General features: G+C 44.4%; 1 protein-coding gene across 1 annotated transcript; it reads right to left on the reverse strand.

The window, feature by feature from the left end:
- Positions 1–8,266: 8,266 nt before the first annotated feature.
- On the reverse strand, positions 8,267–23,748 carry Ccm3 (programmed cell death protein 10 Ccm3). The gene is made up of 8 exons (XM_075681458.1): positions 23,542–23,748; positions 22,945–22,998; positions 22,367–22,490; positions 21,182–21,308; positions 20,500–20,581; positions 16,684–16,766; positions 11,369–11,467; positions 8,267–9,750 (listed from the first exon to the last, which is right to left on the reverse strand). Exons 1-7 carry the CDS (start codon positions 23,611–23,613, stop codon positions 11,383–11,385), a joined length of 627 nt encoding a protein of 208 aa, XP_075537573.1. The 5' UTR covers positions 23,614–23,748; the 3' UTR covers positions 8,267–9,750; positions 11,369–11,382.
- Positions 23,749–24,443: the final 695 nt, after the last annotated feature.

Genomic DNA, 24,443 nt, shown 5'->3' on the forward strand with positions numbered 1-24,443 from the left:
CTTGCCCAGTATCTAGCTTCAACAAGTTCATAGACCAAACTGTTATGACATTAGCCGGGCGGGCAGCGAGCGTCTCACTGCGCGTTTTCTGCTACTCACCGAACATGGCAGTCCCGGCGCCGTAGCAGAAATCTTCCTCGCGTCTGTTCTTGCTGCAGGAGTTGTAGCCGATGACTGTTTGCCGGTTCTAAGTTTCGCGAGCCAAGCTTCACGCTGCTTCTTGGCCTGCGGCTACGTGTGAACGAGGCTGACACCGGACTCTGTTGCGTACGTCCGTCACTGCGGCACCGAAATGCTGCACGCTTCCATAGGCAGCCACTACCTATTATAGTGCTTTCACATGTTGTCAAGCAGACACCCAAGGCGGGAAAGCCTCACCACTTAATCCGAACCGCACGCAGTTGATACATTCAACTTTCGTTTTCAGCTCACTTCGGCGCTTTCCAAGCAGCCGACACGGCCGCTGTATCCACGTGATCCCTCATGCCACGTGACGCAAGCTTTTCCTTTCCAGTGGCGGAGCTCGCCCCCAATAGCTCGCTGTGACATCACGGATTGTCAGGCGGGTCCAATTAATTGTTTACTGGCAATAATTGCTAGGGACTACGGTCCATCATAAGCAAACCACGAACTCAACCTAGCAAGCTGCGAGAACTTCTGCGCAAAGCAGCTCAAACATATAGGCTCAAATACGAAACAGGTACTTTAAAATTCGTGACGTCACGCTGACGTACCGGCGCGAAACATAAAACGAAAGAAAGTTTGGTTTTCATATTACCCCCCCTCCCCCCCAGCAAATAACCTTTGCCTGCCAAATTAACAAACACAGGGTTTTGAAAGGATATCAGTGTAAATCAAGCTTCTGCTATAGATGTTGGGAAATAGCAGAGCAGGCTTCGTGAGGAAGACCAAGCGGTGATGGTTTTCTATTTCCTTTCCATGTCTGTAAAAATTAGACGGGCTTTTCGTTAGAGGTATTAACTGTGCACTTTAATTTTTAGTTGAATCGACAAGTACATATAATTCTGGAAGTAGTGTTGTTCTATTAAACTTTTTTTTCTCTCCTTAACTTGGCGAATACTATAATGTTCTTCGTCCCCTGCTATCTTTCAGTTAGAAGAGCGGCCCTCCAAGACAGCATTACGACTGCCACCTGGTTGATGAACAGCATGTTAGAAGCCCAGGCAAAACACGTTGCAGCTGGTGTACAGTCACGTGACTCCGGGAAAGGAAGGACATCTCAATTGCAGCGCTCCTTCCTTTTTTTCCTTGCATTCTCCAAGCACGTCCACCACTCTTTCTATATTATAAATGTTCCCCTTTGTTTCCATTCTTGTGACACGATTGTTGCTAATTCCATTAAACACTAAGCTGGTAGCAGTATATCATGTGCAGCTTTCTACCGCGTCTGCGTGATATTACTAATTATGGAAATCGTATCAAAACTTATGTCAAAACCATTTGACAATTACAGAATATTCGTACAGCACACATTAACTTCCATTACAGCCGATTGAGCGGAACGTAACGGTGCATGCGATTGGCTTTGTTGCTTTTGCAGTCAAATGCACTGCGCGGCTCTGAAGATCTTCTTTTAGCCATGGCGGAAGTGCTTCCAACCTTCTTATTCGAGCCACGCATGCGCGTCAGTATCGTGACATGACGGAGGATACCACGCAGGGGTATTTAGACCTGTCGAACAGACAGGTTGTAAATACTGCAGGGACACTACAAGATCGACACGCTCAGGTGGATCAGACACCCCCCGAAACCCACCCGCAGCACACCACCACCTCTGTTTCACTCTACTGTCGCACGTATTCTGCATCCCTTCTCAACTGTTGGCGTTGCGCCAAAGAAAGGTACTCGCTTACCACCCTGCAGGTCCGGGTTCGATTGCCCGTAGGGGCTAGGTCTTCTCGATTCTTTTTGACGCGGTCGTCTTATCGAGCCCACATGGACCAAAAGTGGGGCAGGGTAGACAAAGAAACGATCTCGCACTTAAAAAAAAAGCCAGGTGTCAGAAAAATTCCCTTATCTGCACTTAACCTGGAGGTCAGTCTACTTCGAGTAGCATCATCGCACATGAAGATAGCCTACCCAGGAGTACCATCACTGATAAAGCTGCACAGGCCAAACATCGTTATAATGAAGTCGCACATGACACCTATATTCTTTATAACCAATGTTCGTTATAAACGTACACGTGAATATCGGCGAATTTTATGTGAAACAAATTCAAGCATGAAGCCTCGATCTGACAGGTCAGCATATGGGTTTCCTGTCACTTTCGATGGCCTGTCGGTGGCTTGCCCAGCCGGACCCCCGAGTGGCCTAGTGCAGTGTTCCATGCCACTTCCAGATAATGGCCTCACCAGGAGGAAGCGTTCCGCCCTCCCGACTGCCACGTCATGTCACATCCCTGCAAAAAGTTGAGAGACCGTGAGACACTGGAACGCTCCAGTGTCATCGCCACCTACAAGCCAAGGCCTTCCAGCAACTACGGACACTCCCTGTGCTGCAAAGCCTGCTGGAGTTTGTGGATGCAACCAGGATCACGAACACCTTGGCTGAAGACTGCCACTTCTTGTCTATGTCCACAATTTACACCCATTTTCCTCTTCCCTGACGATGCTGCACCTTGCTCCCTCAATGACTGCAGAACAAAGCATCTTTTCCTTGAAGAACACTGTATATATATATTGTAAGGAACTGCTTTATTCCAGCCGAGCTCCTGCCACTACCACAATGTTCAAGCTCTGTTGCTGGTGATGATATATACAGATCAAGAAGATGTACAACGGATGATATGTGGAGATGATGAAGTTGAAAGTCAGCCATGTGTAGCGCACACCCTAATTCCCTCTCGTTGTGGAAACGGCCGCCTAGCTGTGCGGAAGTATTATGAAATGCGTTGAGTATATGGTTGTAAGCGAGAGATATGCACTATCTCTGTCCAACGGCAACGGTAATCGGATGGCGTTCCAAGGGGCAAGACACGGCCGGTAATTGACGGGGGATGTCTGCTCAATGACCGTGTAAGGTCCAATAAAAAGCGCAAGAAATTTTTCGCATAAGTCGGGAACGCGCATATAGGAGTCCAAAGATCACCAGGAGAAAAAGTCGCAGCACGATGAGTGGACTCGTAGCGAGACTTGACAGAAACTGTTCCTAGAAAGGAGCTGCTGGGGGTACAGGAATTGAAAGAAACGATACATCAAGAACTAAACTTGGTGCACGGCCATAGACGAAGAAAAGCGGTGAAAAGCCGGTAGTGTGTTGTGTAGCCGTGTTATAGGCGTCACGAACGTCAGGACTGCCTCCCAGTTCGTGTGGTTGGGGCGGATGTACATCGCAATCACGTCGGAAAGGTTACGATGAAAACGCTCCGTCAAGCCATTGGTCTGCGGATGGTAACTAGAAGTCGTCTTATGAATTGTGTTAGACGCGCACAGAACTTCGGTAACGATAGAAGAGAGGAACACTCTGCCCCGGTCGCTGAGGAGAACGCACAGAGCGTAAGGGAATGTGTAGAAAGAAATCGGCGACTTCAGCAGCAGTCCCGGATGGTAGAGATGCTGACTCCGTGTAGCGTGTTAGATGGCCTACGGCTGTTACAATCCAATGATTGGCGTGTGAGGTCGTGGGAAGAGGGCAGTACAAGAATATTCCAACTTCTTCGAAAGGCGAAGCGGGACAAGGCAGAGGTTGTAGAGCCAGAAGGCGCTGTTGTCGTTCGTTTGCGACTTTGACAATGAACGCAGGATGCAACGCACTTCGCAACGGCTGAAGACTGGCCAGGCCAGGAGCAGCGACTTCGTATTCTGTCATAAGTCTTGTGGTAGCCTAGATGACCGGCCGTCGGATGATCGTGAAAGGCTTCGAGAACATCACGTTGCAGAGAACGGGGTATGACTGGTACCCATTTGTTGTCATCGACGTGATAAATGTAGTGATGTAAAGCCTCATTGTGCAGCTTGAATTCATTAAGCTGACGACGAAGTTGGGCGTTCGGAGGTGACGAAGAACCTTCCATGCGTTGGAGAATAGTTCGGCAGTATGGGTCGATACGTTGGTGGGACACAAGGACAGATGGCCTGTCGGGTCTTAGCTAATCGAGGGTTGTGATGGGTAAAGCCGATGAAGAGGACTCTGGACGTACACTAGTACGCAGAGGAGATGGTGAATTATCACGACTCGGCAGAGGGTAGCGAGATAGAGCATCGGTGTCTTGATGCTTCTTTCCAGCCCTGAAGGTGGCATCGAAATCTTACTCCTGTAGGCGAAGCACCCAGCGACCCAGGCGACCTGATAAACTCTTTAGCGATGAAATCCAGCACAGTGCGTTACGGTCAGTAACGACTGTGAAATGGCGGCTGTGAATTAAGATATGGGCGAAATTTTTGCACTGGCCAAACAACAGCAAGGCACTCCCCCCTGCTCGGCTATGGTGTGATTCTTCTCTGCTGTGGTTAGTGTACGACTAGCGTATGCAATTACTCATTCGCGGAAGGTGTTATCACGTTGCAGTAGAATAACGCCGAGACCATGACTGCTAGCATTAGTGTGGAGTATGGTGGGCGCGGTCGAATCAAAGTGGCATATTAATGGGTGCGATGTCAGGTCATGTTTCAAAGCCAGCTAGGAAAGTACGTCGGACCAGACGCAGGGCGCATTACTGGCGAGGAGTTGATGGAGCAGGGACGCAAGTGCAGCAAAGTTGGGTATGAAGCGCCGAAAGTAAAGAAAGTCCGAGAAAACTGCGCAGGTCTTTTTCACGGACGGCAGAATTCGAGAACAGCAGCAATTAAGCTTCTCAGGGTCCGGTCGAATACGTTGTTTTGCTGACTATGTGCCCCAGAACTTTGCGAAACTGCATTTGTTTGTGTTGAGCTGTAGGCGAGCATTTTCAAGCCAGGCAAGGACTTCGTCAAGACGTTGAAAATGTTGTGGGAATGTGGTTGAAAACACTACAATGTCGTTGAGATAGCACAGACAGGTTTTCCATTTCAAACCGCACAAGACATTATATTGATCATGCATTCGAAGGTGGCAGGTGCATTGCAGAGTCCAAAAGGCATCACATTGAACTCATAAAGCCCATCAGCGGTAGCAAACGACATTTTTTCTTTGTCGGATTCGGACATCGGTACATCGGTATTTGCCAGTAGCCTGATCTAAGGTCAAGGCTAGAAAAATATTCGGCACCGTGGAGCGAATCGTCAATCCGTGGCAGGGGGTAAACATCTTTGCGCGTGATTTTGTTCAGCGCACGGTAATCGACGCAAAAACACACTGAGCAGTCTTTCTGCACTAGAACAACTGGGGAGGACTAGGGGCACGAGGAAGGACGTATGACATTTCGTCTAAGCCTGCTTGAAACGTTTTCCTCAATGATTTTGCGCTCTATAAGAGACACGCGATGTGGGTGCCGCTGAACAATGCGGGAGCCATCAGACTGTATGCGGTGAGCAGTGGCGGTACTCATACCGAGGACGGGTGAATTGACGTCGAACAAGGAACGGTGTTTGTTCAATAGTGCGTGGAGATCTTGACTCTGCGCAGGCGTTAGGTCAGGGCACATGGCTGCCAACAGTGGTGTGGAAGACGCATTACTTGGCGGCGATCTTGACTCTGGTGGCACTGTCGAATGTGTGACAATTGCAGCGGGAAGACCTGGCACATGGTTCCAAAACCAGGTTTTTGCGACATTGGACAGGCACAACAGGACGTTCGGTAATTTCTGTGAACTGTCCCACTTGTTGAAGTCGCTTACGAGGTCGTAGTTTATGAGCCAGTCCTCTACATCATCCCTGCGTAGACCAGCGAAGACATGGGGGTTGCGCTGGTGGCTGTCGATGGTCACGACTAGAGTGTACTAGACTACAGTCACGACGGAAGGCAAGGGCTGCAGTGGAGCAGCGGCATTGGAAGTGCCTGGATTCGATGAAGCGAGCATGACCGGTGGTGTTATGCGGCGACCCGAGCCGAGCTCCAGTGAGAACGTGCGAGAGGCCTTGGGGAACGAAAAGCACCGTCCACCACTTGTTGGGAACCACTTTATTCCAGCCGAGCTTGTGCTAATACCAAGAGGATCAAGCTGTGTTGCTGGTGACGATATATACAGATGAAGATGCACAATGGATGATATGTGGAGGTGATGAAGTTGAAAGTGACGCGTGTTGCGCTCACACGACACGCACACACACACACACACACACACACACACACACACACACACACACACACACACACACACGAGGGGAAGTCAAAAAAGTAAAGGGACTTTTGAGAAAAGGTACACTTCTTCTAATGATAAAATATTGAAACAATTATTTTCACATAACCTCCCTGCATTTCAAAGCACCTTGTGCTTTTCACAAGTTTGATTCCATCAGAGAATAAAGTTTTTTGCTTGCATCTGTAACCAATTCTGCACCGCATCAATGACTTCTGCATTGGTTGCAAATTTTCTTTCCCTGAGCACTTCCTTCAATGGCCCAAACATATGAAAATCGCTTGGAGCCAGGTCTGGACTGTATGGCGGGTGTTCCAGCAATTCAAATCCCAACTCCTTTATTGTTTCGGCTGTCCGTTTGGCAGAATGTGGCCAAGCATTATCTTGCTGCAGGATGACGCCTTTGTGCAGTTTTCCATGACGTCTGGATTTGATTGCAGGTTTCAGTTTAGCTCACATCACAATAGTGCTCACTGTTCACATTTTCGCCTCTTGGGGTGAAATGAACGGCTACCACACCTTCCATGTCCTGGAATAGTGTTAGCATAATCTTACCAGCTGATGGTTGACATTTAAATTTCTTTACTTCTGGTGATGATGAGCGTTTACAAACCACACTCGCAGCCTTACTTTCCGGTTCATGATGATGTACCCAAGTTTCATCTACTGTAATAATTTGCTATAAAAATCCATCTCCTTTGCGACGATAACGGGCCAAACGTTTACAAGAGACGTCCAAACTTTGTGCCTTATGCTGCACTTACAATTCTTTGAGGACCCACCTTGCACACACTTTCTGAAAATTTAGCCTGTCATGCAAGATTCAATACGCTGAATCATGAGCGATATGCAAAGCATTGCCGATTTCGTCCACTGTGATTTGTCTCTTTTCCATCACTATACCCTCAACGACTGACAAATTGTGTTCAGTTGTTGACGTCGATGGCCTGCCCGATCTTTCTTCTTCACATAAAGAAGTTCTTCCCTATTTGAAATGCTGTATCAATTCATAGATCTTGCTTCCCAATAAACAACTGTCACCATACTGCGCTTGTATTCGATGAATAATTTCCGCAGGTTGAACACCTTGCACAAACAAAAAGCAAATCACTGCCATTTCCTCCTTGGTGCAGATCGACAATGGAGCTGCCATGTTTAATGGTCTGCTACACTCTAATGACTAATGCGGGAATAAGAGTGACACGTTCCATAGAAGTGTTGCAGACGACACTAATTCAGCGCCTGATACTAGCAGTGTTACCAAACCCTAGTGTAAGAGATTGCAAAAGTACCTTTACTTTTTGACTTTCCCTCGTATAAACACACACACAAACAATGCTAGACTATAAACCTGCGCTTTACGTCATTAATATGCAGATGCGTGTCTAGAAAGTGCCATTTCTTATTGCCAAATAGACATCATTGCTGCCAGAATACATATTTCGAGCTACGAGTAAATCAATTCACTGCGCTGTAACCAATATTATCTAAAATCTTGTATTCTTGGTTTCAATAAAGGCAGTAGAATACTTGGAGATAAAGCATGGCCAATGAAAATTGTGCTTTTTTACATACAATAATTTCTTATATCCATGTACCTTATGCCAAGGTTAAAATATACTACAATCCAAGATGCACCTGCCTGCTATCCCTCATCAAATAATATGGTACAGAGAGATCTTCATCTCCTTGATGACCAACCCACATACTGAACTTGAAAAATTAAGGCAAAATTTAGAAGCCAAAAAAAGTTATTAAATCATTGGGTTTCACGTGCCAAAACTGCTATCTGGTTATAAGGCATGCCGTGGTAGGGGACTCTGGAAATTTTGACCACCTGGGGTTCTTTAACGTGCACAGTGCATGGGTGTTCTCGCATTTCGCCCCCATCGAAATGCGGCTGCTGTGGCCAGGATTCGATCCCGCGACCTCGTGCTTAGCAACACAACACCTTAGCCACTAAGCAACCACAGCAGGTAATTTAGAAGCATCTCTTAAGTAATATTAAAAGGAGAGAAGGACATTGAATACATAGGTAAAAGTATTTTCTTTAATAATGTCACATCCAAGTGAAGAGACTACAACATGCAACATCTGCATGGACCATGCAGTCAACAGACAACCGGGAGGAAAGATAAACAATGCATGCCACATCTCATGTGAACGCACAGGTGATGGAAAATAATGCTAGTACAGTCAACATGTGTCGCATAGTTGCACTTGCGCTGTCACAGTACAAAATGCCTCACTGCCAATGCAGTAGAGCTGGGTTTTAAAGCTTGCTTTCAAAAGCTTGCGTAGCCGAGTTTAAAAAAAAGAAAATAAACTGCCCCTATATTCAGCACATATGAGTTTGTTTATTGTTATCCTTTACCTGTTTCACGAGACTACAGGGAATCATGAAAGTGATTTTGGCAAACAAGAAAGTAACTTGAGCTTCCACGACTGTGTCTGCAAGCTACTGCTCTGTTGTGTGCAATGATGACCTGTTCCTCCCTTTCACAAGAGATGCTTTGTTTTTGCCCTTGTAAGATAAAAAAATTACATTGGCCACATTGGAAAGTATCATTCAAGAATCAATTACACACGCAAGGAAATTTCCAGGAAGAATACTCGTAAATTGCTCATGTGCATTTGAATAGTGAGAACATATTACAACTGTCGCATTTAGAAGACTTGCACTAACATATTCCTTTAGTGAAACTGCTGACCAGGGTAACTCCATACATTCACAGGTTTCAATGAAAGGGAACTTTCACTAATTAAAGAAGTGTCGGTATACTTGAGCTACTGCAAGCAACATGCTCTGCAGTTAACTGCACAGAAACAGCTGGCGGGCAGGTGGAGCCTGTCGGATATGTTTAAAGAACAGGCACCCATGACATCTGTCACGTTGCTCTCTTTTTTTCATTCAACTTGCTCTAAACCGTTTTCAACATCTACAAATTTCTGTCCTAGCAATACTAACCTTCCAAAAGAGCCACTGGTTAGTTCCTTGTGAAAATCGGTTCATACAACCGTAACTGTCAACAAAACATATATGTTCAATCAATGCTAAATGTAACTCTTTAAAACAATTCCTGTTTACAATTGCTTGCTCTAGATACACAACTGCTAGAAAACTTTTATTTAATAAAGAAGGTACCGAGTGAGCAGGTAATGCCAGTTCCATCTGATTAGGTTTGCTAATGCACAAATTAAATGAATATGCATGCGTTCACAACCAAAGAAATGTAGGCGAGCGAGACGAGACCCACTGCCACAATGTCGGTGTTATATCACACATTCACGCTTATAGAAAAGCTCTTGTTAGTGTCCCTCCCTGTAGCTCCACTATCCGGTGCAAATGTGAATGCAACAACACAATCAGGTTTCAGCCACAGCACTGATGGGATGTAGGCACTGTCACCGTCAGCCATGACTGCACAACTGATCCCTGGCACCCAACACTACTTCCTAGACATCCATGTGGACCATGTAGCTGATGCCTTATCAGCGTTTGGAAAGCAATCCTGCAAATAAAAATGAATTTCCAGTTTCACACTACGTGCAAACAAATGACTGCTATAGCTAGTACAGTATTTTGTGAAGCATGCTCAAGTTCACTTTCAGTTGCACTAAACATTCACAGTGGTGTATAAACAATCCATGCATAACTGTCCATCTGATATCATACTTATGTATGAAATCAGCCTGCTGAATGTGATCGTGTTTTGGAGCTTTCAGGAGAGCCTGTGCACCTGGTCAACGCAGCCTTTGCAATGCAAACAACTGCAAACTACAATATGCCAGGCCATATACTTCAGCTTATTTCACTTCAGTCCAATCTCCCTCACACTGGCTATAAGTCAATACAGCCATCTCTTTTTCTGCACCTCTGGAGGGCAATCACTTTTGCCATATTTATCCTGTTTCACTCCATGCTCATTCAAACTCCAATAACCCTGGATATTAGAATAAAAGCATGCTATCCTATTTAAGCAGATGTAATAGACTGCCCTTACTTTAATCAAACAAATTTATTTCCTTCCTTCCTGTTCCTTTCCATGTACAGTCATTAATCAAAATTTTGGTTGCCTAGTTTTGCAGACCTGCTCAGCCATTCGGACATCTCTGTTTCACTGCCACATGTTCCATAGAACTTATGTATAATGCCGATCAAAATTTTGGAGGCTAGATTGTGCCTTGCTCAATCTTTCAGGAATATGTGCACAACGTTGCAGACATAGCAGCAGTGAACGAAGCTGACACCGCTTGAATAGTTGCCTATACCCTTTGGCCACTGAAGAAACCTTTGTCAATTTGGCACCAAAGTGCAAATTTCTATTGCAGATTTGCTGATCGAGTGGCACTGTTTAGGCTCACATACACATGACCAATTCACCACCAGCCGGCATTGAGCTGTTGCAGAAAGCATACCACTAATATCTTTCTACCAGTAGTTATCAGCAAACTGCCCCGAGATAATGCTCACAGGCTAGACAGAACAAGCATAGAAGTGGCAACTGGGTCTGATGAAAACCAGTCAACTACCACAAGCACCTACCAAGATAATATAAGCGTGTACTACACAGTATGACACCTAGCTGGTGTGTACGCAAAAATCTCCAAACTGGTTCTGTGCAACGCAGCCTAAGCTGCCAGCATTGTGCAATGACAAGATTGCATATGAAATTTGCACTTCGCAGCATTATAACTATGCACAACACTCATTGTGTGATGGACAGGCATGAAACAGGCTCATGGCCTCCAGTTTCATGAAATTTTAAGCTGGTACTGTTTCAGTGGAGCACTACACTGAGCAAAAAAAAAAAAAATAAAAAACATGTGACCAAGTTTTTCGTACTGTGTTGTAAAAAGCAACAAAATTCATTTTTCTGTGAAAGTTTTTGAGACTGTCTCTGGTACCCTCTGTGCCTGAAAAATCTGCAAACTTCTGTACACATCCCCTGCTTGAAAAAAGAGACATGCCAGCTGTCATTCAGCAATGGGATGCCTTGCTTTCTTTGCGCCTTGTCCACGAACCTAGGCCGAATGCTGCAATGATCGTGATCCAATCAGCTCAGAAGTAGCCTTTCAAACTTGCAGAAGCTCGTGCACTTCACGTGAAGGGAGAAAGGGCCAGCTCACCTCAAAATTTGCCCTCAGTCACATTCATTCTTGACGGTGACCATAATGTGGTTTGTTTGGTAGATGAGGTACACTGCGCTCACGAAAACTGCCTGTACTCTGGAAGAGAAGGCATAGAGGTGATACAAAAGCTCCTGCTACAATTTGCGCACTTTATGTGGCTCAAAAGTGCCTCAAATGTAGACTGAATGAAAATAATTGTGGCTAAAACCACACGAACCATTTTTCAGGCATATTTTTTATACGACATTGCCTGGACATCGGTGGCATCAATAACTGCCACAGATTAACCAAACTACATAAATTGACATGCTACTGCTAGGTAATGCTACTTTAGGTGCAACAATTTAAGTAAACAACTGCATTTGAAAACCATCTATAGGCGCCTATGGGTATGAGCTGATTGAGGCATTTCACAGTTTGTAAACATACATAATATTAAGAGAGAATCTTGTGTACTGTGCTGTCTTGATTGTGGGTGGTAAGCTGCTCTCAAAAGTAGAGGACATCTGTATTGGTAAAGCACATTCCAGTGATTCAGGTGATGCTAGCCTTAGCCCTTTACTTAACGTCTGCCACTATTTAGAGTTACCTTGAAAATACAGTCTAAATTTGGGTCACAGCTCTATACATGTTGGCCATGATTCCCCAGAGCAAATGAAATGCATAGTTGCTGTCTTAGTCAGCTACAACCAAAGAGTGCAATAGCAGAGGCACATCAAAGGGAATCTGTAAACACAATGTCATCTTATCATTGTTGCTCATTTCATCTTTTCTAGAGTGCACAAGTTTATGATCCCACCCATCAGTGGATCTGTTTCACTCACCCTTCCCTGTAATCTGACAAATGTTTGTGCAGTGTACTACATGATCAAAACAGATGCCTCATTCAAGGCACAGATCTTGCTGCCACAAGATGCTCTGTGTGTGCATATGTAAAACACAAGTAATGCTGAGTGCCCAAGCCATCTTTGACACATGGTTGTGTCTCTCAAACGGCTTTGTGCTTGTGCATGTATCTGTCGGCTCCACTCCAAGCTGCAAAAATTATGTGCACTTGGTACTATTGCCAGGTGAAGTGTTCCGCATACTGCTACTCACAGTTGTGTGCAACAGACCATGCTGTGTCCATTTACTGCTAGAGCACATATGGGCCTTTAGCTCTGCGTCAGTGTGGGGTGTAAAGACATTTACTGAAACAGCTGTTTAGAGTCGTTTATCATGTTCGCCGTCATTGTCAGGCCACCACAATCATGGTTGCTGTGATATTGTACCTTCTACTCTACCCTACTATAGTGCTAGAAAAACATTGCCCACTGCCGCCACATGGAGCCAAACTGATGCCAGCCCAGACAGCAGAGATGTACGGATAGGAGCCAGACACCACAACCACTGCACTGTCATAGAGCTTCAATGTTTGGCACTTTCTGAAGAGCTTGTAGTGCGCCCTAAGCAGACTTGAAAATGTATGGCATCGGCACACATATTTTGAAGGCCACACACTTGCTCAGCATAGCTGGGGAGTGGTGTAGCAGTTGTTCTCTGTTACTCTCACGAAGACAAATCTTCTGTATCTTAGATATGAGTCAACGTACTGTCATTGTCATGCTGCCGTTCTTATCACACTGGCTTTGTCATGTTGCCATTATTGCCATGGCAGTGTCATCAGCATGCCACAGTGTTGTCATCACACCCAGATGGGAGAGCTTGCACAGAATTTCAGGTGTGTGCAACGTTGGGAGTGATGGGGGTAGTAAGGGAACTAACTGATGCTGCAGTAAATAAGTTTAAAGGCCAACTGCAACGAGATTTCACTTGGGCTAAATTGACTATAAATGCCCAGCGTATACTCTCAAAGTAATCTTAGCCAAGTCGCAAGGCTGGTACTCACCTAATTTTGTTATTAGCAGCTATTAAATAGTGCCTATGAAGATAACACGTGCACCTGGTAGCAAAGCGGTAGCGATGTGGATATGGCACATACTGAAGAACTGTAAGCAACTGTTGATCTCTTAGTTGCATCATGCTGCACCTAGGCAGCCAGGCGCATTGCTTGTTCGCCATTTGCGAGTTGAAGGGCGTCTCTCTTGGCGCATGTTGTCCCTGTTGCTCTCGTGAAATGAGCTGTTGCAAGAATGCCGATGCGTTGTGTGGCTGTCGGGTGCTCGAATAAGCACTCGAGCACGAGTGATAGCTCTGCACTACACAACACTGAGTAGAGAAAGGCCGAACATATCTTTCTTGTCCCAGCTTTCCTAGCACAAGCGTGCAATGCAGCGCGGCAGGTAAGTGCGACGCAGACCAGCCAACGCGCACAAAGCATGTAAACTGTAGTAGATGAAGCACCAAGATCTGCTTGACAAACGCTTTCTCGACTTGACTGTAAGTAATATATGCCGCGATGGCGGGCGAAAATCGAAGGTAAGTTGTATTCAAGGGCGGCATTCTCGAGCGATCAATTCCAGTAATCCATTATCTTCAAGATGTTTCACCCATCTCTGCATCGGATGCGTCGAAGTAGATGAAGGCAATCCCTCCTGATACAGCGCCAAAAACGAGCAGGAACCGCATGCTGCATTTGTCACGAAGGAGACTGCAAGGTGGCGACCATGCTGTAGATGCGGTGGCAAGCCATACAGGAATGCAATGCCGCCACAGCGAAATGGGCGAATATTTATTACGGCCGCAGTCCGGCCTGTCTGGCCATGAGTTTATGCACACTCAGCACCAAGCCCTTCCAGCCTGGTCACAATAAGCCTCCGCTAATTATCACCCTTCCCTACAGATGGCGGTAGTTGTCTGGTAGGTCTGATCAATCAACGAGTCCGCTGCTTCCAGCATACCAGGCAGCGGCCGGTGAAGTCTGATACGTCATGCGAGAGACTCTAAGGTCGCTAACATTTTATCCTGAGCTTTAAACGCGAGCTGCTGCAGCGCGGCGATCAGTTGCTGCTGCAGTGCTAGCTCACAAGTGTCTGGCGAGCGAGCGCTTATTTGTTTGTCAAAAGTGCAAATGCAACATGCTAGCTTTAGTGAAACCGAACAGCATGCTGCTGGTCAGCCAAGCTAGCATGCGATGCACAACGTTCCAGTTGTTGTGGCATGCAATAGGACATGTTCTATTCCCACGCCAGCCACACAAGACTGTAGAGCATCCGATTTTTACTAATTTAGCGCATTAGCTTGGCCACCCCAATACGCATCGAGGCCCAACTGTTGAACATAGACAACCAGATAAAGAAAACCGGCTGGACTTGGAGAATAATTTGCATTAAAAGAATGTCGCTGGCACACAACAGCCTTGTCACAGCGCATTGCAGGACCTGTTTACTGATACACCAGAACGCAATACAAGCAAGGAAAGCAGACAGCATGGGCACTGGTTCTCCACATTCTTCACTGTACGTCACTTCCGCTGGGCAATAATGAGTTGTTTTTTTCAGTTTCAGTATGAAAAACATCCGATTTTTACGAGCTCATTGTGACATAGCGAACTATGTTTCAAGCATAAGATTTTTCACGGAGGCTACTGCATGTCTAAATTATCTGAAGCTAGGCTTTTTACGTGGTGAAAAATTTCATTGCAGTTGGCCTATAATGGTGGACAAATCACTAAGTCTGCCAAATCTTTTACAAGTGCAGAGGGGCAGACCACAAGTGCAGCATGTTTTCAAGAGGTGTTCCTCCCAAAATTTGTTACCATATTTATTCAAATCTAGGCAGATAGTGTTTTTTAAATAATCATATGCCAAACTCTAGGGTTGGCTTAGTTTCTGAGGATGTTAAAAAATGTGCAGGCTGCAATTTAAAACGATAAATATGGTGCATAGATAGCGTCATCTAGAAAAGTCAGTATCACAGCCGGTATTAGTCGAGCCAGTAGCCAACTGAAGTATACGAGTGACGTTGCTATTTTGACCTGTGTCGTATCGGCGTGCGGCATGGCGTTATGGTAATGACACCAAACAGGCAATCTCACTATAGTGCCAGTTTCAAACAAGAAGTTGTGCTAGCCACAGAGGCATCGTCAAACGTTCAAGCTGGGCGGGACTTCAGCATCGATGAGAAAAACGTCCGTTGTTGGAGGGGGGCGATGGGGGACGCTTTTTGCGTGTGCCGCAACGAGGAGATGACAATAAGGAAAATAAGCGTTCTATAACCGAGTTCACGCTGTGTTTCGATGCGTACGAGCCGTGCTGCAGTTTGCGCATGCGTAGGCGCAAGGGCGTGAGCTTGCGCTTGTCTGCAAGCGTGCATGTGGTCTGGGCTATAGCGACGAGGCAAGCAGCGATGGTAACATAGAGTGAGTTCTGTATGTTGATATTAAGTAAATGCTGCTTTCTTTTTGTGAATGCTGTCCTCCCTTTATTGTTCGGCCTACATTAGAGATAAGTGCTTTTATTTTTCTGGCTTCGGAAATTCGGGGGTTGGCTTAGAATTGGGGCTGGCCTAGATTCGAGTAAATATAGTAACTTGTAGATGACTGAAGAGTGTATTACTCTACCTCAAATGAAACCCCTTGTAATTAACATGTGAAGTGAACTTGTAAACCTGAACTAGTGTTCTTCACTCTGAAACTTCAATTACTGGGTACTAGGAGCACTCGTGCAAAACACTAATTCCAGCTATGAAAGTTTTAATACATCCCCATCACCAAAAAGGCCAAATGTGTTAACCAACAGGTCACGAGAGTTCAGATTTTGCCCATTTAAACCCAGAGAGTTCACAACAAGCTCACCGCCCATATTCGAGATGATCACTTTATCCCTCAACGATGAGCATACCTCATGCACATTTAGTGCTGCTTGCGCAGTCTATGATAAGGGAAGGAAGCTGAATATTGTCATTGTCTCTACACAACAGAGTTTTGGTTGTACAGGTGAGTGACAAAAATTGTGACAAAAACAAGATGAGACAGTCTATAAAGAGGAGGATCAAGTTGAAAAGATGGCATCACTTTGCTTTAATCCCTGCAATAAATTTCAGATATGCCTATTTGACAGTTGCCTCAGAGTTGCATCTGATGTATACCCTGCCTACACAATCACCAAAGTGCTTCAAATCCATGCTAATGCCGTGTAGTGTGGTCCAATCGTGATAAGATTTGCAAAAGTGCTAAGATGGAAGTAGAGATCAATTGCCCTGCGCGTTCTGCATTGTTGAAATTGTGCAACTGCACCAATTAGCCTGATTTTACATCCCGCTGAAGATTCAACAACACATACATACATACACATATACACATAGATGTACTGCTTGCATTGTGCACTACAATGAAAAATACAGAAATGGAGGGTTTTTAAATTTGTACTTACTGCCCCTCCTTGAAGAATTCCTTTAGAGTGTTACTGAAGCGCTTAGAGTACTTTACAAACTCCCGTTTCCGATGTTCCAATGCCTGTAACAAACAAGGTTAAGCACATTAGAGTGAACAACACGCATCAACTTTTCTTCCAGCTAGAAAGACAATAAACTTGCAGTATATTAAGCTGTGTGGCAGTGCTTAGCAAGTCCACTTATTCTAGCTCTAAAAGTATGGGAGAAATTTCCATGTCAGTTAGACTACATACAACACGGTAGATCATGACTTTTCCAAGTGAAGCCGTGTCGAGTGCTGACAACCGTTCAAAGAAGTTGTTAGGTTGTGGTAGCCAGAATTTCAAACCGAACCGAAACCGAAAACCGTACCCGAACCGGAATTCTAGCTGAAAATGAACCCGAACTAATGCTCTTAGAACATGCCTGCACTTGAACCAAAAAGAATAAGAACGGTTATAAGTTTGGCACGAAACAGTTCAAGCATATAAAGTGCAAACATAATACATAAGTGATTGTTCAAACTAGTTCATTTTCAGATGGCGCACCCCAAGAGAAGGCTGTTATGACTAATGAGTTCCGTTATTCGTGAGAAAGAAGACAGACAGTAACTAAGTGCTGTAACTATACGGCCACATTGGCAGAGACACCCGCACTTAAAAAGTCAGCTATGCCAGTCATATTCTTTTGCCGAAACAGTGTTTCAGAAACATTGCAGAACCATTCTTTCTGTTGAAGTTTCCACTTGAGCCAGCTTGCTACTATTACAAGATAAACCGTAAAATGCACAAGCCAGGACACAAGGAGCACAAAAAATACCGTGTCACTGAGAAGAGAAAATGAGAGGACTAATTAGTAATCAACACAGTTTCCCGTAACAATAACCATGCAGTTGTTAATGATTGCAGTCACCTTTTTGGTACGTGGTAGCAACGACTGTAAATGGCACAGGAAATGTGTTTTTGTTGCGTGCCGTGGTTCATGCATGTTAAAGAGCCCCAGATGGTCAAAATTAATCGGCAGTCTCCCACTGTGGCATGCCTCATAATCATGTTGTAGTTTTTGACACGTAAAACCACATAATTCTTTTTTTTTTATCTGCGCACTACATTCGTAAACTGTATGTTGTTGAGAAAAATATTGTTACTCATTCTTATCAGGATGCTTTGGCTGCTTTATGATAGGTCATTTTCGATAATGTTATCGCCAGAATCACGGTGATGGCAACAATGCAAAAGGTTTATCTGAGCTATCTGAGCAGTGTGCATTGTGCTTCAAACCAGTGTACAAAGAAAAAAAGAAAATGAAGAGCCCAGTGTGGAACAGCACAGCTGCTGTTCACATTGTGAGCATGTCAATGTCTGGATCTACGCTGAGTCCTCAAGGATGCCAATGAACCCTCACACGCACATGCCAGCTTTACGTATGCCCTTGCCGCATCAAGCTGAAGCACCGAAGCCATATTGCAGCATTGGCAACGTAAGCAGCCGCCTTTCAGACATCACCATGCCAGCCATAGAACACCTATAACGAACACGCCATGAAACACTTCCATCCCCCTGCCTGTTTCTCTAATGTTGCTCGTTTTCCAAGCTGAGTCCACACTTCGTTCCTCTCCAACACAATGGAGGGGCTTTGGAGGGGAAAAGGGCAGGAGCGGCGAGAACACAAAGCATTGGTGTCATGCAAGAATTGTATTCCTCGGGGAAGTTTTTGCTTTCATTCTTGTGACAGAAGTCAAATATGACCAGGCACCACAGCATCGGTGGGGTCATGAGAAGGGTTGGAGACCAGCAGCAAATCGAGCACCGAGTTTGGCTGGTTCAGTTATTGCTTCCACTCAGCACTCGGTCAACCTTTCCTTCACTCCCCTTGTTTCTAACAAACGTGATGACTGGACTGCCTGTTGAATCATTGGTGCTGCCGCGTTCATCTCAATGTTGCGTCCTTGCAAACATTTTTTAACTGCGTGAATAAACAATCACGGAGACAGCACACAAGGACAGGCACAGTTATGTCTTTGCATCAGCCAGGCTGCATATCTACACTCGTCGCAATTTGTATCATAATTTGTACTCTTTTGCATCTGCAAAGCATTCTGCCTTTCGATATGCTCAGTGTCCAGCACTATATACAAGAACGGTGAGGTGAGCTGGACATTCATCGGTGCTTTCTTGTATCTTACTTAAATTAGGCATCATGCTACTTTAGACTTTTTAATGCAGAATTCAGGCCACATCCTATTTCGCTTAACAAGGCAGGCTTCCCGAGCGTACCGCACAGCGTTAGCGAGATATTTGTAAAATCGAGTGAGAGCAACTATTGCTATGGTGCTTCTCTCTTTACTTTTATCCTTTGAGACAAAATTTATTCTCTTACGAAGTACTTTGAACTGTTCACTTGATGATCATGCTGCCTGCCCATTATGTGATCACCTTTACTGTTGATTTGTGGGCATTGTGATGCATAAAAAATAAAGTGCTTTGTTATGTTTTTTAGACTAGTTTATGTCATTTTTCTTCAAGATTATCACTTGTAATCCCTTGCCATGTGCTAAATTAGTAGAATTTACTTCACAACTTTAATTTTTTTGCTATATATATACATAAAAGACAAAGTTCCTTTTTTGTTTATTTTTTTTGGGTTTGAAATATTATATCGCTAAATACCAATGCAATTTACAAAGAAGAAAAAAAAAACATAAGGTAACTGACGTGAGAATTTCGTTTACATATCTGTGCCTCCCCTCCTTCTTATTCGCAATTTGATTAGAAAATGTAGCTTTTCGAACACCCCTATAAATTTGTAGTGTTTTGCCCATACTCAGTGTGGATGACAATAAAAGAAAATGCAGGAAAAAAGGAGTATGTGTTGAGGCACCGCACCGCATACTCTTGCAACGACAGTGCCTAAGATTATAGTGCCTTTATATTTAACATTAAACGTCACTGATATTGAAGTAAAAAAACATTGATTTCTGTCTCCCATGTGTTAGTGAGCCCATTTCTTCCATCTCCTGACACAGCCAGCTCATGCGCCATGCGGAAAAGTTGATAGCACTCTGCAGAATTTTGCCATACAGTAGGATAAAAGTTTACCGAGCTGAACTGGTTCGCGAACCAGTTCAGTGTTGCAAACCAGTTCACAAACTGTTTAAAATTTTTATTTATCCAAACCAGAACGAAAATCAAAACGTGCTGAACGTGAACCCAAGCAAGTATTATTTCTGGTGGTAGCATGCAGGTCTGCATTGGAGATATATCTCATCCCCTCAACACTGATGTGCAGAGTACACTCAATATCAGTCTTAAAGTATAGAACTTTTTTTTTACATTTCCTGCACCAAAAATTTTTATGAGCATGTGGAAATACACAATAGGAACCAATTGTCCATTTCACTGACAAGCAAAAATAACTTTCTATGTTTACAAAATATGATACTTGCTCGGGAAGCCTTGTATAATGTTAAATGTGTGGCTCAACTTACAGCTTTAGTTCTGCTTTTACACTATTCAGCTTGTTGTACAAAAACTAATAAATTGGAAGTATCTAGTGTAAAGCAGCAGCATGCTATAATATCTGCATATGTTTTCTTTAACCTAGGCCACTTTTTGGTAGAGGTTAACACTTTTTTTCGCCCCAGTTTCGTTTCTCGGTTGCTCCTGCATTGACATGGACATGAATTTTTGACTTAGTCAATAATTCTACATATTTTCACACTATTACAGTTCAAAGATCTAGCGTGAATGTCTATTCCACTGTTTTCTTTTCAATTTCCACTCAATTATAAGTACAACACAAAAAAGAATAACCACCTGCTTCCTGTATGGAGATGGAATATAGGTGGAAACATCATTAACAGCATCCAACAATTTCTTGATTGCACTGGCGATCTCCCTGCAAGATAAAGTTTATGATCAATGAATATGCCCCGCAACAGGGCTCTGAACAACTCAAATTCAATGAGAAAGGGTACGTGTGATCCTGGCGTAAGCTTCAGTTTAACTCAGTCAGAGGTCATGTTTATAGTTGAAGGTTCGAGCATTACTACTGTGGACTACGGGCACGTGCTGTCCGACAGGATGCATAACAAAATTGAGGCAAATGCCATGCAGTGTGCAAGAAACCTCCTCAAGAAATTTAAAATATGCACTAAATTTTGGTGATGTAAGCCCGCACAGTACAGTTTCAAAGCTTTTTGAAGTGTTTTTATCGGCAGAAATTTGTAGACATTCCCTTAAGCCTACAGAAGCATCTCCAAAGGCTTACTACTTAAAGTTTGGGATTCAGTCGGGCAACCTTTCTCGGTTTTCTTACTGCATAGGGCACTAGACCATTCAGCTGCTCATACTAAAGGTATGCTGTTCTCTCCCCCTCCCCCACTTATCAAAACACAATAAATAAAGTCATTTCTCGCCAAAGTTCAGCACAAAGAAAAAAATTATACAGCTTGGACTGCACAATACACATAGATGTGGAACTACACCTCACACTCACTTAATTGTGTCCAAGAATGTCTTGCGGTCATTGATTTCATCAGGAATACGACTGAGAACTTTCTTGAGGTATGATGCACGCCGGTTGAATTCTTGGAAGGCATCCTCCGTCCTAGAGCACTTTAGGTCTGCAAAGCAAATTGTTAGAAATCCTGTTAAGGACGCACGGAAAATGCACGCACGTAGTTCTATGCACCACTCAACAAACATTACAGCACGAGACAACTCCTATGCAGAATTTAACAACTTATTTACACTGCTTGAAACTGATCTTTGCCACATCCTTCAATAATGCAGTGTTTCTTGAACTGTGGTTTCTGGCAGCAAAGAGACCCCTAGAAAGTTCAAGGGGCACATAGAGACAGCTGTGGAAAGTCCAAAGTCTGATCCTAAGCTGATCTTTTGAAAGGGCAAGAAAAATGTTTGATTATGTATTTGCAGAGACTTCCTGTATATGACTTAATATTTGCCAGGCCACACAGACAGTTCCCACTTGTGTCACAATCCTGTCACAATCTGGTGGCTGCCACTTGTGCCAAAGTTGAAGAACCTGCTGAGAATGTGAAGTACTGGGCTCATGAATAAAAAGGCGTTAGTATCTACGTAAAGCAGCATTCTCAACAACGTTCACCCATCAAATACAACAGAGAGGTTGATGCTGAATGGGACTTGCAATTTTGAAACCTTTGTCAGTGCCCCTGCTAACACAACATACTGTTCGAATAAAACTTGACTGAATATGAAAAAATTCTAGGGTTTTAAGTTCCAAAACAACGATTTGATTATGAAGCACGTCGTAGCAAGGAACTCCAGATTCATTTTGACCCCTTTGAGTTCTTTAATGTGCAACCAATGCACAGTACATGGGCATTCTTGCATTTCACCCCCACCGAAATGCAGCTGCCGCGGCCGGGATTCGATCCTGCCCCCTCAGACATAGTAGTGCAACGCCTTAGCCACTACGCAACCACGACAGGTAACTGGTAATGAAAGACAATGCATCCAAACATATGTGCATTTTATAGGAGCTTCACATATGTTTTTGGTTGTCACAGTCCTAGCTTAATGACTCTTTTAGGTATGCCTTTATGTAAAAGCAAGCATACACATAGACCTTCGAGCAGGTAATGGGGCTCCAGACAACGAAGTTTGAGAATTGCTGCAATTGTATTGATGTTACACGTACCTTCATTGTCAGGAATCGACCCTTGAAGTTTCAGCAAGCATTCTGTGACATTCACGGAAACGTCAGTCTCTTTAATCAGTCCCATCACAAGGTCATACAAAAAGCCAGGATGTTCCATTTCAACCTTTAAAAAATAAGAACATCAACTGATGGTTTACAGCACATGTTACAGTTGCCTACCACACACCTAAAGTTATCAAATACAACGGGCTTTCATCGCTACGCCCTTTAAATATGTGAATAATCATCAACAATGTTTAGCCCTTAGCACCTGACATCATACACCATTTAACTGCAGATGTTGTGGCTAGTATGGTTTGATCATATTAATGAGTAGTTGTGACACTTGGTAATGGTGGCGTCAAATATTTCATTCCGATTCAAATGAAATTTTTCTTTATTTTGCTGAATAATGCAGTTTAATGTAGCCGAGCACTACATACAAACGTACGCAGGGTTTTTTTTTTTTTTAACTTGTACAGCAAGCTGCCTGCTAGCATTGGCAATGTAACGTGACATACTGCCAGGTCTCCTTGAATAATTGACGAGATCAAAAGATAGAAGACCCTGACGCTCACCTTGGTGACGGCTCCTTTTAAAGTTTGGGCCGCTCCTAGATCTTTTCTTTCCAACTGCGAGTGAAAGCACAGACAAACATGTATAAGAACACATTCGAAGCACTTACAGCTGCATGGAGGAGTGCAGGCCACGAAGTTGTCAGCGCTCAATATAGAAAGATGACCCGAGGCTACGGCAAGGAAAACGGACGAGCGATTTCGATCTATTCCCGCTTCCGGCAATGGCCCCGCGCATTGGCGTTACTAGTGAAACGCAGAGAAACGGACTTGAGCAGTGGGAATGGACTGTGCATGAACGCTTCGTGTCGGAAGGTCAGTACAGAACACCTCAAAAAGCCCTCTCGCAGAAAGGCCAACAACAGCGGACGTCCTACACAAGCAGTGCTAGCACAGCATCCCTTCGGCAGCCTTTTTTTTTTTTTTAAGTTTATCAGTTATTCTGGCGACAGGAAACGATGACAACTAGAACGAAACAAGGTATGGAGCCAAGTTTAACATGACAGCCGAAGTCGGGGTGTAGCGTTGGTGACTGCGGTAGGCGATAGCGTGATATCGTTGACAGCTTGAAGCGGAAAGGCGCCGCGGAAACGCACTTACTTTGTCCAATATAGGACGGATCAGCACTGGAAGCACGAGGGACGAGACAGGAGACTCTTCTCCCATTGTCATGCTTCGGGTGTTGTGCTCTGGACCCGATGACACGCGGAAGAAAGCGAGATCGATTTCACGATCAGCTGAAGTTTTGCCGACGACCTACGCGGCTGGCCCGATTCACATCGCCACTTGTCACTTTCTGCGCGTCGCCGCCTAGTGACGCGTCAATCGCGTGCGCTGCTTCCGGTGTCGGAGCGGAAGAACGGAAGATGCGACGTCGTCTGCTACCGGCGCGTGCCCGTCTAAAGATTTCCCCGTCAGGCGCTGCAGTGTCTCAAACGCACGATTTTTTGTCGTACCACATTCAGGTCGCGCTAACAGAAAAAAACATTTACTCGCCTGACTTCTGTTTGCCAGAGTTTATCAAATGGATGTAATAAGACAATCTTTCAAAACAGTGTCGCAGAACTTAATAGTACTAAAAATGAGAGACAAGGTTCACTGACATCGGAAAATGAAATATCTGCGAATTGGCATATGACAATGCTGGATGCGATCTGAGCCATTAACTTCTTTACACTGCTTCAAGTAAAAGTAGACCATCAATTAAAGATGCACGCAACAATTTATTGGATTTGATAACCTACATTCTGATCCTAAGCCAGCATTCAATGATGTTACATGTGTCAGCGTATTAAAGAAAAAGAAAACGCAACAACGTTGTGCGCGAAGGGCTCTGCCTGCCTTTACTGTGCTTCTTGAGAACGCCTTCCTTACCCTGATCAAACATTTCCTTCCGCCTGAGTTATATCACGACGATCGCTGCGCCAGGTGACACAACGCAAGCGGAGAGCAAAGAAAGAACCTGTTTTCGTGACCTGTCGCTTGTATTAAAGCCGTCGAAG

This window comes from Dermacentor variabilis, chromosome 2, assembly GCF_050947875.1.
Source record: "Dermacentor variabilis isolate Ectoservices chromosome 2, ASM5094787v1, whole genome shotgun sequence".
Lineage (NCBI taxonomy): Eukaryota > Metazoa > Arthropoda > Arachnida > Ixodida > Ixodidae > Dermacentor > Dermacentor variabilis.